This window comes from Podarcis muralis, chromosome 11, assembly GCF_964188315.1.
Source record: "Podarcis muralis chromosome 11, rPodMur119.hap1.1, whole genome shotgun sequence".
NCBI classification, from domain to species: domain Eukaryota; kingdom Metazoa; phylum Chordata; class Lepidosauria; order Squamata; family Lacertidae; genus Podarcis; species Podarcis muralis.
The window spans coordinates 39,485,827-39,504,269 of NC_135665.1; the positions used below are offsets into that span (position 1 = coordinate 39,485,827).

The 18,443-nt window shown below is 43.8% G+C and overlaps 1 protein-coding gene across 3 annotated transcripts in view; it reads right to left on the reverse strand.

Annotated features, from left to right (window-relative positions):
• Window positions 1-18,443, reverse strand: part of SERINC5 (serine incorporator 5) — a 43,808-nt gene that overhangs the window by 13,947 nt on the left and 11,418 nt on the right. For 2 of the 3 annotated variants that reach the window (XM_077936316.1, XM_077936315.1), the window contains exons 1-6: window positions 13,798-13,869; window positions 13,193-13,360; window positions 9,206-9,384; window positions 7,244-7,326; window positions 2,218-2,311; window positions 1,050-1,261 (exon numbers count right to left, since the gene is read on the reverse strand). In XM_077936316.1, coding sequence (XP_077792442.1) covers window positions 1,050-1,261; window positions 2,218-2,311; window positions 7,244-7,326; window positions 9,206-9,384; window positions 13,193-13,360; window positions 13,798-13,854 — 793 coding nt within the window. In that variant the 5' untranslated portion in view covers window positions 13,855-13,869. Of the gene's footprint in view, window positions 1-1,049; window positions 1,262-2,217; window positions 2,312-7,243; window positions 7,327-9,205; window positions 9,385-13,192; window positions 13,361-13,797; window positions 13,870-18,443 lie in introns of those variants that run through there. The other variant, XM_028749513.2, reaches the window with a different exon arrangement.

Genomic DNA, 18,443 nt, shown 5'->3' on the forward strand with positions numbered 1-18,443 from the left:
ATAAAGTAATTCTAAGCACAGGAAGCTGGCAAAATTTATCCTGGCTTAAATTAAGATGGTGTAAGTTCCAAATTTTGTTCAGAAGCAGAGCTACTATCAGCTGAGGCAGCCTAAGTCTGGTAAAAGGAAAACAAACCTTTAAAATTGAGTTTGATTTACACCAACCTTTTTGGTGCTCTAAGTTCTGCTGACAGAGGTTGGCTTAAGTCTCTCCTTGCTTCACCCCAAGAATGAATTTTTCTGGGGATTTTACACCGGCATAGATTCTGCCAGCTGAGTCAGATTAGCTCCAGTTCAGCTGGGTTGAGAGTTACTCCCATCACTCCAAGATCTGCCTACTCTAAGCTTGCACATCCTGGTGGATCTTGGGTTTGGATTGTGCTGTTAGTCTGGCTCCAACCCGTAAGTTAGTAATAATAATAATGCAAAGATTCCTCTAGATGCTGCCTATTCATTCCTCTAGTCCAGCATGGCAGTGGTTCTCAGAAATATGCATTTAACAGCATCTGATATCCGATCCTTTTTTAACTGGAGATGCCAGGAATTGATCTAGGGACCCTCTGCACGCCAAGGATGTGCTCTGCAACTAAGCTAAAGTCCTTCCTCTCAATACATACGGCAAATTGATGCATGCAGGTAAGCCACAGCAGTGCTGTGACCTGATGGGGCTATGCAGCAGGCTTATACAGATGGGGTGTCAGAATTGACAGTGGGTGCTGCAGTGGCGTAGCGTGGGGGGTGCAGGGGGGGCCGGCCGCACCGGGCGCAACATCTGGGGTTAGGGAAAATCCACAGGTTAGGGGGCGCAAATCCACGGGTTAGGGGGCGCAAATTACTTGCCTTGCCCCGGGTGCTGACAACCCACGCTACGCCACTGGGTGCTGGCAGATTATTTTACACAACAGAAATTTAGCTGCTGGGTCAGAGACAGTGACAAACAGACAAGTCCCAAAACGCAGGCATAATTCTACTATTGAGGTTCAGTTACGGCCAAGGAAATCAACAGTAGTTCCAGTTAAAGTAATACCAGACCAAAAGAGCTTGCTTACGGTTTTGGACACAGGGCGAGATGGCTATCATTGAAATAAGCAAGCACAAGCCGCCATTGACTCCAAGCAGGATCTTGTTAAAATTGCAGCCATCGGCACGTGTGTAAAAGACAGCCATCACAATCAGAGCTCCAACAGCGACGGAGTACAAAATGAGAGTCACAAGAGCTAAGGAGCCATACCAGAGCTTATTGTGCCTTGTGCCAGATGTCCTGTTGGGGAAAGAAAAGGGCAGCATGTATTTAGCTGAAGGGAAAGCAAATGAATTCTATGGATTCATTGTCAAGAGGTATCCTCATGAGGCTAGTTCATTATGGGGAAAATTTGCTGTATTTATATTGTTTAATACAATGGACATTTCTAAAGAAGAACAAGCCATGCCTTAATTATTTGAAGTGAGCATGGCCTACTACATACAGGATTCACAAACCGATATGGTCTATGCATGTCTGGCGGGATTAAAATACAGTAAATTGTGACCAGCTATAGGATGAACCTTCAAGGCTAGAAAAGTCAGTGCTTGCTTCCATGAAAATGAATTTGGGTCCAGCAGAATGAAACAGAACAGGATCTATCAGGAAGCATAAAAACGACCATATCTCTCCGTGTATAAGATGCCCCCTCTTTTTTGGGGACTCCAAATTGAGAAAATGAGGGGAAATTGCCCAGAGTTGTTGAGCTTTTTTTGTAGGGGAGGTGAAAATCACTCACCCGCAGGACCAACAAACCCAATCGCACATCAACGAAGCAACCAATCGTCAGCACATACAAGGGCTGAGGCAAATACTGCCCCCCCCCAACATTTGAGTATCATGCAGAAATCTCAAGAGGTTTACATTTCTTTCTCTTCCGAAGTTCATGCATTTCTAACGTTTGTGGAATGAAAAAGACTAATGAAGGCACTGTTGCACCATGCATGTGAAAGTTTTCTGCAGCGATAAAAACTGTGATAGTCACTCAAAGAAGCAGCTTATAATAAATAGTAAGTGAAAGACCAAAAAAAACCCCAACCCCAAAGTCAGGAATAAAGGAAGCAGCATGGATAAGAAAGAAGCACTCTAAAAGATATAATATGAGAATGCCTGATACAAATGCTAAATTTGATCACAGCTGCTATTCAAGGCAACATAAAAACTCAGACAAATGCATGCGTGTGCAAGATACATACCAGTTCTTATTCCATTTGTGGGCAAATTCTACAAGCAGGATGAGTTGAATGAGGATAAAGAGGAACCCTCCTGCAGCACCTACGTAACGCCATGCTGTAGGACAGTAAAGAGTTGCATTGTCAGTTTTGACTCAGATAAATGAATTATTTTATTCACTATACAGGTTCTTTTTTTTTTTTTAAAGCAATGAATTCATGGCAAAAGTCCGAAAGAAAGTGGTTCACAAAAAGTGCACTCCAAAATTGTATCTGGCAGATTTCCGATGGTCTAAGATTCTGTCAACTAGCCTAAGAATGGGAAAACTGTGGTCTGATGTTGCTGGACTCCAGCTCCTACCAGTTTCGGACAGCATGGCCAATTGTAAGAGATAATGGGAGTTGGAGTCCAGCAGCACCAGATAAGTCCCAGGCTCCCCGATCCATGTTGCAGCCGATTTACATTTTTAACACTGGAATATGACTGCAATCACTACTTCATGAAGAGCAGAATATGCATCGTTTGGTTGGATAAAGCAGCATCAGATCTAAAATTCTGAGGATTTAAAAACATTTTGCAACTACCGTAATTCTCAAAACTGAGGTTACAAAGAGTGCATTTAAAAACAATGTAACAAAGTAGGAAACAAGTACTGTTTTATTTTAATTTTTTTTATGTTACAACTGTTTTTATGTTGGATCTTTGTATACCGTTTAGAGATTTTTTAACATTAAGTTATTTGGAAATGCTTTTCAAATAAATAAATAAATATTACATTTAAAAAGTTTTATTTAAAAGACATATAAGCACAAAGAAGGATATAAATATTACTCAAAATAAGGCAACTCATCAGCAAAATATTTCTCTTGCAGAGCTACCCAGAATTAAAACTATATTGGGTAGCACATACAAAACTGTATACTTAAGAACCTTTATTTAGACTTTCTATACTTAGAACCGAAAGAAAGTGAAGCGTAAGAGCCCCAAAGGGCCTTTATAAGACAACCCCAAACAGCAGTTTGTGGTTGAAACCAGATGTTTACCCCCAGATTCAAATTTAGATGCGTTTACTGTATTCCCACCAAAAGGGCAGATTCATAATTGTATTCACACTGTTCCTTAGCACACCAAAACCACGCACAGCATATTTTTAATGAAAGAGAAGTGCAAGCCAACATTAACATTTTGTTCAATATATAAATTATACGTGGGGACAATCTAATCAGCAACTGTTTTCTGCGCAAACCACGCACAAAATCTCAGCAATGCAGCTTAGGTCCTCACATTTTAAAAAGTATTCAAATCAAAGAGCCAATTAAATCAGTGTTTGCCAACCTTTTTTGGGCAAAGGCACACTTGTTTCATGAAAAAAATCTCGAGGCACACCACCATTAGAAAATGTTAAAAAATTTAACTCTGTGCCTATATTGACTACCATATTTTTCGCCCCATAGGACGCACCGCCCCATAAGACGCACCTAATTTTTTGGGGGGAGAATAAAGAAAAAAAAATTTTCCCCTCCCCAGGCACGGGGCAGGCGCGGGGGAAGCCCAAGCTTCCCCCGACCCCAGCCCCCAGAACAGCCTGATATCAGCAAGCCTAGGGAGCCACACTGGTCTCCCCAGGCTTGCGGAGAGGTGCGTGAAGCCCGGGGGCGCTCTTCAGCGCGCACCAGGCTTCGGGATGCAGGCAGCTCTGCGCTACCCTCCAGAGCCCCGTGCGGCTTCGCGCTGGGATCCGGGGGGTGGCGCGGAGCTGCAAGAAGCCCTGGAGCGCAGGCAGCTTTGCACCACCCTCCGGAGCCCCGCGCGGATTCGCGCCAGGATCCAGAGGGTGGTGCAGAGCTGCAGGAAGCCCTGGAGCCCAGGTAGCTCCGCGCCACCCTCCGGAGCCCCGCGCGGCTTCGCACCGGGATCCGGGGGGGTGGCGCGGAGCTGCAAGAAGCCCTGGAGCGCAGGCAGCTCCGCACCACCCTCCGCAGCCCCGCGCGGCTTCGCGCCGGGATCCGGGGGGTGGCGCGGAGCTGCAAGAAGCCCTGGAGCGCAGGCAGCTCCGTGCCGCCCCGCGCGGCTTCGCACCGGGATCCGGGGGTGGCGCGGAGCTGCAAGAAGCCCTGGAGCGCGGGCAGCTCCGCGCCACCCTCCGCAGCCTCCTACGGAGGGCGCCCCGCGCTGCTGGCTGCCGCCCGCAAGCCGTGCACGCGGGGGGGAGTTCCCCTGGGTGCGCAAGGCTTGCGGACAGCTGCGCGAAGAACGGGGCGTCCTCCGAAGGACGCCCCGCGCTCCGCGCTGCAGGCTGCCGCCGCAAGCCTTGCGCGCCGGGGGGGGGGAGTTCCCCCAGGCGCCCAAGGCTTGCGGACAGCTGCGCGAAGCACGGGGCGTCCTCCAAAGGGCGCCCCGCGCTCCGCGCTGCCGCCCGCAAGCCTTGCGCGCCGGGGGGGGAGTTCCCCCAGGCGCCCAAGGCTTGTGGACAGCTGCGCGAAGCACGGGGCGTCCTCCAAAGGGCGTCCTCCCTCCCACGGCACACCAGGCAAGGTCTCACGGCACACTGGTGTGCCGCGGAACACCGGTTGGGAAACACTGAATTAAATTATAGGCACATACAAAAGCATGCAAAAATGGCTGCAAGACGGAGCTGTGTGTTATTCCATTGAGAATGCTCAGTGCAGCTAAGCTTCATTACATGGTAACATGTGCTCTGCCAACATGATTGGTCTCTCTCCAGTTAGTGGACTGAAAAAGCAAGGAAGTGAATGGAAATGGAGCTGCAGACTTCGAAGTTGTCCTTCTTCATGTCCTGATTTTTCAAAAAGTGTCTCATTCTTTGGACAATTAATTAGATATACTGCAATTGCATGTGTGAGTGCTTACAGCCTAAACTAGTTAATAAAAGCACCTTCTTATCTCTAAAGCCTTGGGATATTCTACATCATGTATTTTTCTCCTCCTAGGATCTGGAGATTGCCTTCTGCCAGCATTTCTGACAAACAACAAATAATCTTAATTGATAAGAACTGCTGTTCAGACACAGGATCTTACAATAATGAAATGAAAGCTCTGCAAGAAATCTAATTTTGCACTACTACACATTGTCAATTTGGAAACTAATGAAATTGTGGGAGACTTTAACTGAAATTGCTGCTGACTTTTAGCAGCGCTAGATCAGATGCAGTTTGGTTTAATTGTTCCACATGAAGAACAGAACAAATCACTGACTACTGCAAGCAATGTAGTCCAGCTGTACTAATATGCTTAGACTGAGCTAATCATATCAGGCTTGACATACCAACGAGGTCTTTCACATTCCATAGTGAGTCATTGCTCCTGCATTCATTGGGAGTTTTGCTGCTTGAAAATATGCACCTAACACATTGGGGGGGGGGGGGGGAATCAACCATATTTTCAAACAGCAATAAAGTGATGAAAGGTTTTCTGCCTCTTATAATAAACAACCACCCACACATTATGAATGAAGTGGATAAATGCTGTATTTGTGTAGCCCTGATGTATGGCACTTTAAGTTAAGGAAGGAAGGAGTATCCTGCAGCTGCAAGTGCTCAACAGGGTATTTTTCTGAAGGGGGGAGGGATAAGCAAAACTTATTTGCTATGTTAAACATGCAGTTTGCACTTGCAGTTTCTAGGGAGCTATGGGAAACATGGCTGGGGTTAGAGGGAGGTTAACCTTATCCCTCTTTGCTGCATTCACAATTCAAAGTTCCAACTCAACTGCCCTGAGAGGAAAGATGTTATTGGCATCAATTGCAGCTTCCCTACTGTGACAAACTGCAACCTTATTTTGGTGCGAGAGATTCAATAATAATAATAATAATAATAATAATAATAATAATAATAATAATAATAATAATTTATTATTTATACCCCACCCATCTGGGCGGCTTTCAACAAAATATTAAAAATACATTAAAATACTTTAGTCAAATTCTCCTCCACTGGGTTCTAGCGTGAATCAGATCTTCTCCCCACTCCTGCTGCATACATCATTTTAAAAGACGCAAATGTGTTTAATGAATTATTGTATAGTTACGCCCTTTAGAGTTTGGCTTTTTTATTTTTGCAAAAGTTGTTTCTCAGGCACAACCTTGAAAGGGATTCTGGTCACAGCCACATCATACATTTAATGGACTCTCGTACCACTTTAACAGTCATTGCTTTCCTCCAAAGAATTCTAGGACAGGGGGAGCCATGACTGTTAAAGTGGTATAATAGTGCATGAGCCTAACTTCATCTGCTCCTGTCCAAACTCTTATATTTCACACGAACACTCTCCTTGTCTGTCTTGCATCTGCAGCGTGGACATCCAGTCCCTACTCCTGTCACTCTGCTCCTGCTTATCTCTTCCAAAAGTCAAGCAGAGGAGAAAACACAGCACCATGCTTTAGCTGTTTCTCCCTCTCCCTCAAAAGGGCTGTGACAGATGTCATCCATATCCAATTTAGCATCTCTGGTTAAAGGTAAAGGGACCCCGGATCATTAGGTCCAGTTGCGGACGTCTCTGGGGTTGCGGCGTTCATCTCGCTTTATTGGCCGAGGGAGCCGGCATACAGCTTCTGGGTCAAGTGGCCAGCATGACTAAGCCGCTTCTGGCAAACCAGAGCAGCGCACGGAAACACCGTTTACCTTCCCACCGGAGCAGTACCTATTTATCTACCTGCACTTTGATGTGCTTTCGAACTGCTAGGTTGGCAGGAGCAGGGACCAGGCAACGGGAGCTCACCCCGTCGCGGGGATTCAAACCACCGACCTTCTGATCGGCAAGCCCTAGGCTCAGTGGTTTAACCCACAGCGCCACCTGCGTCCCTAGCATCTCTGGATATCTGCTATCAATTGATACTCAGTGGATCAGAGATAGAGGACCAGTGCCTCCTAGAAGAAGCTCCCTAGACTCCAACCATCACCATCCCGAAACACTGGCCATGCTTGCTGGCAGTCATGGAAGCTGGAGTCTAGTAACATCAAGAAGGACACAGGTTCACCATCCTTGTAATAGATGAAGAGAAAACACATGACATTCTTTTAAAGTTTGTACCTTTAAGAAAGGTATCCTGGTCGGGAATGAAAAAGGCTCCTGAGCACATGGCGGCCAAGACTAGAAGTTTAATGAACCAAAATCTGAAGAGGAAAAAACAAACACAGAGAATTTAATTTACTTAAGCTGTGAAAATCAGATAACCCATTCTAGGTTCATTGTTTATTAACCTGTACGAAGAGGGTTGGAGGTAACTTAAGCAATATCACCTCTCCTTGTAAATACAAGGAAATGAAAAAGAAATCGGCTGGTTTCTCACTTGTTCTTGTGTTTCTTCTGCTACGCTCCCCAGTTCAAAGGATTTAAGAAGAGCCCTACTGGATCAGGCCAATGGCTCACTGGTCCAGCACCCTGTTCTCACAGTGGCCAGCCAACTATGGGAAGCCCCATAGCAGGACTTGAGTGCAGGAACACTCTACCAACTTGTGCTTTCCAGTAACTGGTATTCAGGGACATATTAGTCTGACAGTGGAAGATGGAACATAGCCATTGTGGCTGTGTCTGAAGAGAGAACATATATGAGTTCCATCAAGATGGGGTTTAGAAAGAGACAGTGCAAACAGTGTATTCCCTATTAACTGTGTGGCTGCTATTTTTTGCAGTGTACCATAGGATCCGAAATAAGCACAAACAAACCAAAAGACACCACAGCTATTGCACTGTAAAAGGTGGCACACAATTGCACAGGAAAGCAAAATAAAATAAGGAAAGAGTCCTCATCACTATGAACACTGTCATTCAGACCTGACTATCCATCCTGAATGAGACACACCTAAAATTCACCTTGTGTGCACTTTAAATATGTTTAGGTTTGTTGGTTTTTTAAAATGCTTTAAGAATGGTGTGTGTGTGATCTAATGAAAATGACAGGAAGTCAGCAAAGAAATCCATGCAAACATAGGAGGAAGAGAGGTGGGTATATATAGCACTGGAAAAGGAACTTCTGCTAGTATTGTTTATTCAGTGCTATGAATATGCTCAGGGTTTCTTTAAGAAATGGCAAAGCCGCAAAGAGCTTTCAGCAGGAGAGGAGTGGTAGCTGGGTAAAGTGCAAAGCACATAAAACATTTCTAACCATCTTCCTGCTTTGCTCTGCTCCCCCTGAAGGAAGAGGAGACACTGGGCCATCCAGGGAGGATACTGGACCCACCCACTCCTGACTTGTAATAGCTGGCCTTGACACCAGACTTCTGGGTGGGGAGGTTAAATGGGGGGAAATGTTGGCTCGATGTGAATGATTTTTGGACTAGGGGGAGGTTGAGATTAGCCCATTCAGCCCAGACACTGAGGTCCAGTGCCGAGGGCCTTCTGACGGTTCCCTCACTGTGAGAACTGAGGTTGCAAGGAACCAGGCAGAGGGCTTTCTTAGTAGTAGCACCCACCTTGTGGAATGCCCTCCCATCAGATGTCAAGGAAAGAAATAACTATCTGACTTTTAGAAGACATCTGAAGGCAGCCCTGTTTAGGGAAGTTCGATGTTTTATCGTGTTTTTAATATTCTGTTAGGAGTCGCCCAGAGTGGCTGGGAAAACCCAGCCACATGGGTGGGGTATTAAATTAATCATCATCATCATCATCATCATCATCATCATTAGTGGGTAAGATTATTTCTTTGCTTATTAACTGCATATCATTAAGCCATATAAATAGTAGCATATCGCTGGTATGTTTATTTCCCCATGGATGTTATATTATATGAAATATTAAAGTATTATATTATTCCCACCCCCCTTTCTCCCTATGGTATTAATATATTGCATGTAAGTTGCTTGGAGACCTTTGAGTGACAAGCAATTAATAAGTTTAATAAATAAAACAACAACAACAACAACAACAACAACAACAACAACACGGATGGTAAAAAAGCACTAAGCACTACATATTTAGATTGTGAAGAAATCCAGCAGCTTAGAATAGTGAGTGTTTAAATTAGTGCAAAACAAAGACAGCCATTTGGCTTACCCATTGTGCATGTATGCACGGCAACTTTTGCTGTTGTTGATTTTGATGGTGAGTAAGAAGAAGATGAAGAAGAAGCAGGCCATTCCAAAGCTCACTCGATAAACAGCAGAGTACCCCACCAGCTTCTCACATGAGTCACCTGCCTGAATATGTTGGCATAGTGTGCCATAAAAGGGAATCTGAAACAGAACAGTAAAACAAATTTAGATATACGTGGTATGAAAACAATGACACCTAGTTCAAGAGACTTTCAGTTCATTAGGCGATGCGACCAGAGTTGCTAACCCAGAGTTCTGCTTAAATTTACCTTCAGACATTTGCCAGAGGATCAGAATTTCAAACAAAACTCCAATCTGTGCATTATAGCGGTGCTATAAGATGTTTTGGGAGAGAAATGTTGAGATATGCCAATTCTTTATTTAGAAATTAAGTTACATGTTCTTTTGTGGAATAATTGTATTTTCCAAAAAAGGTATTCATTAACAACATGCCGGAAAGATTGACCATGATCACCTGTAACACTAAACCATATTTTAGTGCTACATGGATGATCCTGAACAAATCCAGGTAGGAAACTTGTGACCTTTCAGATATTGCTAGATTCAGCTCCTGTCATCTCTCACCATTCTTCATGCTGGTTTAGGCTGATGGAATTCAGTGGCATTTGGAGGGTCACAGACAGCTCACTCGTAATTTAGTGTTGTTTAGTTTATTTGTTTGAAACATTTCTGTATCGCCTTTCATTGATAATACCAAGAGAGCTCACAACAACACACAGTAGTAAGAATAAAATATTTTTAAAAATTATTTTACAACAGAAAAAGGATCCCCACCCAAAAAAAACCCAACAACTCCCAACAGAATGAAATGCTTATTAGTTACAAAACTGTTACAGAAATAAAATACCAGAAAGGTGGGGAAAATTCCAGCTCTCGTTTACTCAATATTTGCTTTTGTGGCCGTGCTTTCGCTCATGGAAAAAGAACAGCCAGCTACACATTCTGGTCTCAAGCTCACCACACGAATGTGGAGTTGTGCTCAGAAAACACATCTTACAAAGCAAGCTTCTGATCTGAAGCTCTATACTTCAGCTGTGTCCCCTATGAAGACTGGTTCCCACCCCTTCACAACCAAGGCAGCCTGAAAATAGAAGCACTGATATACAAATACAAGCATTTACAATAAAATAAAGGCCTCTCTATATCCTCATGTGTGTGGACTAACTGAACTTTTTATCACAGCTGAACAGAACACCATTAACACTCCCCTTTTCCCTCTTATGAACAGAGCCAACTCTCCAAGAACCTCTTCCAAGGCTAAACCCAGCTTGCAGAGTTGGAAGAAAACAACGTATAGAAAAATATTTTAAATTGAACGGTCTCTGGATAAGGGAAAATATGCAAGATGTAGACTATGCCTGGTAGGAACATAATATAATTATTCTGAGATATAGGAAATACTTCCATTTGCTTATGCCAATAGCTCCAAACCTTGTCCATGATCCAAAGAGCCATAAAATAAGCTCCGAATTCAGAATCACAGTGGTGTAATATGTAGGCTCATCCAGACTTGCTTTTGTGCCACATTTCTAGACACAGGTCCACACTTTGTCATTCCCTGTCGGAGTGCACTTTCTTTATGCCCAAACACTTTCCCCATGAAATACCACTCTTTACTGCTGAATCAGAGCAAATGGAAATGCACAGAAAACCCAAATTGCCATTTGTTCTGATTCAGAGTTAAAGAGCAGGTTTCTTGGGGGGAAATGGCGGCCAGAGCAGGGAAGGGCAGAGCTATTGGACACAGATCAGTAAAGCATGGACCTCTGCCTATAAAGCAAGGGGCAAAAGCTAAGTGCGGATGAGACCTTTGAGTGTCTAACCAGGGCTAGAGAGTGCCAGGTTCAAATCTCCACTCAGTTGTAGGGCTAGCAAAACCACAAAATTTGGACTCTGGGCTTTGTCTAGAAAACATCAAGGGCAGAAAACCTAGAAATCATGTATCACCATCAAATGACTGCTTTGACTGATGAAAGTCTAAGGCCACTTCCACTAAGGGGTGAATTAAAGCAATTACAAAACTGAGGATGGAAGTCTATAAAAAGAAGGCAGTTTGGCAACTAAAGAATGAAGTCTCTACAAACTTGGCCAACATTATCAGTCCTTTGCTAAATTGCTGAGGAAGCATGTTACTCCACACTGTTTTGTTAAGGTCTGGAAACATTTAATAAACATTTTCCAGAACATCAGTCTTGAAACAGCAAACACTTTCATTTATAAAAATCAGACCAGAATACTGTAGCTGCCCTAGCCTGGTGTTTTCCGTACCAATATGCAGTGATGAACACTACTACTAAAGAGATTTTCCAAAAGAAGAACTGCTTATGCCAGGGGTGGCCAACTTTTTTTGATCCAAGGACTGCACAAATCCTGGGTCAACCCTCCTGGGCCGAAATACCTCTCCTTCTCTTCCCACAGAAGAGCGGGAGGTGAGGGGGGGGGGAGAGACTCTCCTAATCTGTGAAGAACAGCTAAAGAGGGGTAATTATTGCCTTCTCTCTGATCATAAGAAAACTAAGCAAACAAAATCAAGTCAGACGGAGGCGTGAAGAGTCAAAAGGGAGCTGTCACAACTACTCATAACTCCCTGCTGAAGGCCAGCCCCCCAATCCTGATCAAGTGGCAATACCACTGAAACTGAAAGGCAGATTCTGTGGTTACTTCTTGTTCTCTCTGCTTCGCAAACACACCTGCAAATAGGGCTGCTTATGCAATCAGGTCACTTTTGTCCCTGCTCTGTACAGAACAATGGCAGCAGTACAGTATTTGTTTCTTCCATAGTGGTACCTCAGGTTAAGAACTTAATTTGTTCCAGAAGTCCGTTCTTAACCTGAAACGGTTCTTAACCTGAGGCGCGCTTTTGCTAATAGGGCCTTCTGCTGCTGCTGTGCTGCTGGCGTGCAATTTCCATTCTTATCCTGGAGCAACACTTCCTGGTTAGTGGAGTTTGTAGCCCGAAGCATCTGTAACCCAAGGTACCACTGTACAGGCAGCAAACATCATAAAAAAAAATACCTCTGCAGAGTTTTCAGGCTTCTCTCTCCCCATCCCTACCTCACTGACATCTGCCATGCTTCTTACAACGATGCCTGAATCAACTATTTATCTGTGAGCCTTCCTTCCAGACAAGCATGAGGAAAACTGCGGCACTGGTATTTGTATGAACTGTATTGTCTGCAGACTACAGATTCACCCCCATGATTATGTCAATCCTTCATATGCAGGGGGCATGTGTCAGAGATGTCTGTAACTGGCAATCATTATAATAATGCAATCATTTTCCAACTGAATGAATGGGAACAGCAGTTGCATTAAAATCAGGATGGAGATGGAAAAAGGAGTGAGAAAACCAGAATTCAGTATTCCTCTCTGCAGAAGAGCAATTATTGCTTCTGGATCTGTTCTATTACACAATAAACTTGAGAGGCCCTTGAGTTTTCTACACGTTGCTGCAGAACATTAGAGTGCAAGAAAGAGGCTAAGCGTTCCAACAAAGGACCTGCTTGAGTCACTTGTGTTCTCTCTTTTAAATCTGCCAAACACTCAAGTTTCAGAGAGCCGTAATCTTTTGCCTTCATACAAACAATTACCCTTTGTACTGTCCCTTCCTACTCCTCCTGGTTCTTCCTACTTCTCAGTTTTCAAAGCAAAACACAGGATGAAATCAACACACAGTGAGTCTTTAAAATTCTTAGGACAGTAGTGAGATTTTTTTAAAACAACAACACTAAGCATTTTAATGCTAATTTGGAACATAGATCATGCAGATGATAGGGTCCAGCAATTTAATAATGATAGTTTCTCCACCCAAACCTCTGTCAAGAGCCAAGTTTAACACGTGCTTTTTACTGGAAATGACACAGTCATTCCATTTAACAACCGATATCAGCACCTGCCCTCTCCTTCCTTAAAAAACCCAGTTACTTACATGTGCTTTCATTTCTTTTGCTACCGTCTCCGACATCATGATGCAACAGATGAGAGTCACCAAGATGAAGTACAGTGCATACATAAAGCGGGTGCTAGTGGATTGCTTTATCTTTGGGCAGCATTTGCAGCAGAGTGAACACGGAGCAGTGCCACAACAGCAGGCCAACTAGAGGAAATCAATAATAATAAAAAAGGTTAACATTGTTATAATTTTTACATCAGCAAACACAGCTCATTGATCATTTACTATAATCCAGAGAGATGTTTTTAATAGATGCACCAAGAGCTATGAAAGATTCCAATACTGCACATGATGGAATGGGAGAGCAAACCTAATTGCTAGTGCAACTAGACTTTGAAACTCTCCCCCTCCACCCCACTTGATCAGAGATGGAAACAAGGTTTTCCTATCCTCTTTGTTTATCCACTTTTTTTTCCACAGGGAAAGGTGTAACTGGCATCTCCATGTTCTAAACACATAAGCCAATCTATGCATTACGATATCACCGATTTGGTGCCCATAGCAGCAAGGGTGGCCTTGAGGTCCCACACACAACATGGGTTCAAAGTATCTGAAGGACCATTTGATCCCTTATACTCCACCTTGATCACATAGAGCTTCTCTGGTGGGGCACTTCTGGTGGTTTGGTTAACCTTCATTTTCACTAGGGATGGAGCCTTTAGTGTGGCAGGTCCTGCCCTGTGGAACTCCTTATCTGTAGTTGGGCAGGAATCATCCCTGCCTTCTTTCACATGTCTTCTGAAAACTGTACTGTTTAGATAAGCCTCCACAATATGTTGCTTTTTAACCAACCAGTATCTACTGATGCTTTATGGGTCTTTATATACTATTGTTGTACTTTTTAAAAACTGACAGCCGCCTTGATATAATTTATGAAAGTTTAGCTAAATAAATGAATAAACCTTCCAATCGTGGTATTATTATTGCCCTGCTTGGTCATGAGGTAGTGAAGGTGGTTAGCCCCCTTGGTCATGGGATGGCGATGGTGGTTAACTTTTCTCCTGAAAAGCAAGTGAACTGAAAGAAGTTGAAAGAGTGACACTCTCACTTCCTCTTTCAGCTTTATGTGCTTTTCAGGGCTCTGTTTAGTTCTACTTGATCCAGCTTTGAACCACATACGTCAAAAAAGCAAAGTGTGTCCATGCAGGCACTTTCTCTTTCTGCCTCTATGTGTGTGAGAAACCCAAGAAAAGGGAGCAAGAAGTAGACAGCTCAGTCAGCAGAGCATGAGACTCCTAATCTCAGGAACGTGGGTTCAAGCCCCACCTCGAGCAAAAGATTTCAGCATTGCAGGGGGTTGGACTAGATGACCATCTTGCTCCCTTCCAACTCTACGACTCTATGATTCTAAGTGACCAAATGGGATGTTATCCACGTCGCCGGCTCAAAAATTCAAAATGCACCACTGACCTTAAAAAAATGTGTGGTGGTGGCAGCAAAATTTTGACAGGGGCATCTGATCAAATACATTCCAAATATTTTACAGATAGAATTATTTGTATAAGAAAAAATGGATTATGTTGTAGAAAGGCATATCACAAGCAAAACACAATCCATGTACAGTATTTAATACCAATTACTTCTGACAATGTTGAAAGCCAAGCCTTACAACTCAGACCCTTCCAGGCTTAAGAGTAAAGCTTTTCCCTATTTTTTTACTCAGACAAAAACTCCCACCAATTCTATTTGTTTCCACTGAGTAAACAGGAACCTAGAGGCTTGCCCTTACTTCATGCCATCCAAAAACACGCAAGAATCGACTGAATAGCCTTACTGAACCATTATTAATTTACTACACACTGTGAAGCTTTTGTGACAGACTGAATGGTGAAGAGTTAGATCATCTTAACAAAAGAGCTCTGTTTCACTTAATATGGGGGAAAAACACACCAAACCAAACAAGCATGGGACATAAGAAAATTCAGTGCTAACTGGCATACTGTATAAATTCTGGCACTGAATAAGGGATGATAGGGAAATACAAAATATGAGGGATGTCGCTTGGTCATCATTCTAGACAAACACATCCGAACATTAAAAGCTAATATAAGAATATATTATCCCTTGCACTTTCTATACAGAGCTGTGTCCTTTGTCATATGTTCATTGGGTGGCAAATGGGTGTCATCAAAAAAGGTAGGAGACAATGTAAACTGGGCACTCACACAAAGGACCTATGCCACATGTGGCACTATCTATATCCTCAAAGGAAGAAGAGTGTGCCTTCGCCATTACCACACAAAAACTTTGTTGGCTTGGTAAATGAACTATGCCAGAAGAAGACTGGTTTAGATATCACGACTGTCACTTTAAATTGTTCTGCATCAGGGGTAGGAAACCCATGGTCCACCGGATTTTGTTGACCTTTGGCCATGCTGGTTGAGGCTGCTAAAAATTGTGAGTTCAGCAAGATCTCAAGAGCCACAGCCTTCCCATCCATGTTCAACATGGTGGCTCTCATGTAAAGATGTGCCACCACATTGGTTTGGCAAAGCTTTACTACACCACCCCAGACCTTACTTTAGCATATCATGCTCCTGTTGAGTTCAACATGCAATAATAGCTTATCAGTCTGTGCAAAGCCAGGCGGTGAAACGGTCCCAGAAGGCCTGTAAACAGCATTTGGTAGTCAAGATAACCTGGTGCTAATTGGTCCGTGCTGCAAGATCTGCTTGCTTTGAGAGCTTGGCCTAGGGAGTTGAGAGCTACCGGTGCAACATGGATGCCTGCCACCTATTCCCTCATCTGAGGGAGGGATGGGAGGGAGACCACAAAGGCAGGTGTGATTAACTACTAGACTATAGCTGGCAGACTACCGTACATATGATGTTTCTGTGTAAGTAAAGCATGTAATGCTTGCCCGGATATGGACAGTCATGATGCACTTGGTCATGGGGGGCCTGAGGTGCTTTGGCACCTGCAGTGAAACAGCCCTCTGCTACCCCCCCCATTGATGATAGTGCAAACTCCACAAGGAGTCTCCCCAATCAGGCAGGTAAATCCTTTCTGAATCCCCAACCCCTCTCCCTTGGCAGCAGGGCTTTTCATTGGCTACTCCCTTCAAGAGAAGCCAGTGCAAAACCATGCCACACTGCCAGGAGTGGGGAATCATCTCCTTGCTTGATGGCAAAGCTGGATGGTGGAATGCTTCCCCCTCTCACCAACTTGGCAGGAGGGGAGAAGCTCCAAAGATCTTTGCTGCTGGTTGCTCTCTGCCCCTAGAGGCTAGGGAGACCAGCAGCAAAGCTGGTTTGCAGAACTGGGGTGACGCTCCTTGGAGACTGCCGCCTGAAGCAGCCACCTCATCCAGCCTCATGGGAAGGGGTTGGCTCTGCGCTTGCTGTTTTTGGAGTCTGTCCCAAGTCATAACAAAGAGGATCTCTGCATTGCATTATAAGTGAAGCTTTAGAACGGATCACTGGCACTTCATTCATCCTCCTTTGGAATCCCTGCAGCTAGGTCCTTTGGGCCTCTGTAAACCATCTGCCCAGATCCACATCTGGGCCTGTGGGGCAGATTACAGTCAAACCATAATCCTGCACTATGGAGGTTCTTCAAACTGCTATTGGTGGTCTGACATCCCCTGCTTTGTATACCATCTGTCTTGTTGAAGAATTTTGGAGAACCGAGCAGTTTGCCACATTGCTGTGACTTTTGGGTTGCTCCTAATAAAAGTATTATGGGACGCGGGTGGCGCTGTGGGTAAAACCTCAGTGCCTAGGACTTGCCGATCGCATGGTCGGCGGTTCGAATCCCCGCGGCGGGGTGCGCTCCCGTCGTTTGGTCCCAGCGCCTGCCAACCTAGCAGTTCAAAAGCACCTCCGGGTGCAAGTAGATAAATAGGGACCGCTTACCAGCTGGAAGGTAAACAGCGTTCCGTGTGCTGCGCTGGCTCGCCAGATGCAGCTTGTCACGCTGGCCACGTGACCCGGAAGTGTCTGCGGACAGCGCTGGCTCCCGGCCTATAGAGTGAGATGAGCGCACAACCCTAGAATCTTTCAAGACTGGCCCGAACGGGCAGGGGTACCTTTACCTTTAATTTTAATAAAAGTATTACCCAGCAGTGGACTTGGGAAGGCCCCCCTTCTTTCCCTCTTATAGACCAATAGAAGCAATTAACATTCTCAGAAGGACAGTACCAAAGGGAACGTATACTGTATTCTGATTTGGCTTAGGTACTTTTTTTTAATAGCAAGAAACAGCTTTATTCTATTCGGCTTTTTGGTGTTGAGCTCTCCTGAGGAGTATAAAGAAACACATAACAAAAAACAAAAACAAAAACCTTTGCAAAACAAAAAAAATTCCTTCCAGTAGCACCTTAAAGACCAACTAAGTTAGTTCTTGGTATGAGCTTTCGTGTGCATGCACACTTCTTCAGATACACAGATGCACACGAAAGCTCATACCAAGAACTAACTTAGTTGGTCTTTAAGGTGCTACTGGAAGGAATTTTTTTTGTTTTGACTATGGCAAACCAACACGGCTACCTATCTGTAACAAAAACCTTTGCAGTAGAAGAAGTCACACCCAGTGGTTTCATTTATTTTCTCAGTGAACACAGCAACTGGAATTTTGCCTTAAGCCTTCTTATCAACAATTTCAACAGGTTGGTATTTCTGTGTTTGCTGGAGTTGAATTCATCTCTCACCTACTTAAGAACTGACCGTCATCTCAGAGAATAACTGTATATGCTAATAGAAAAAAAGGGGCTTTCTAGTAAATGGCACTGAAATTCCCTTCATTCCTTGGTTTATTAAATTGCAATCTTGCAGGCAGGTCTATTAACCCAACCTGCCTTTTTTTAAATAATAAAAATAAAAGTTGACTAAAGCTGCAGCACATGTCACACTATTGTCCTTACAAAAAAATTTTTTGGTTACATGTTATAAATACATGGAAAGATAAAAAAGAAATATTTCCACCAATCAAATACCAAAAGAATATACAAATGTGGCAGCAAGCTATTAACAAAGTCTATGAGCCCTTCATTTTTCAGGAGGTGCTATCAGGTCCATAAGGTTGCAAAGATAAGAATAAAAATAATGATCGGCATACAAGCAGGGAAAGCTATAAAGTAAACAACATTTCTCACATCTGGCAATCTAGAGTGAGAGAAGGCTGTCCCCTCCTTAAGATGTAAAGGAAGTTGCCCTACTACTTCCAAGCATTTAATAACTAGTTGAACCAGTTACATTTGCCCAGACACAGTACTTTCAAGTTATATTTA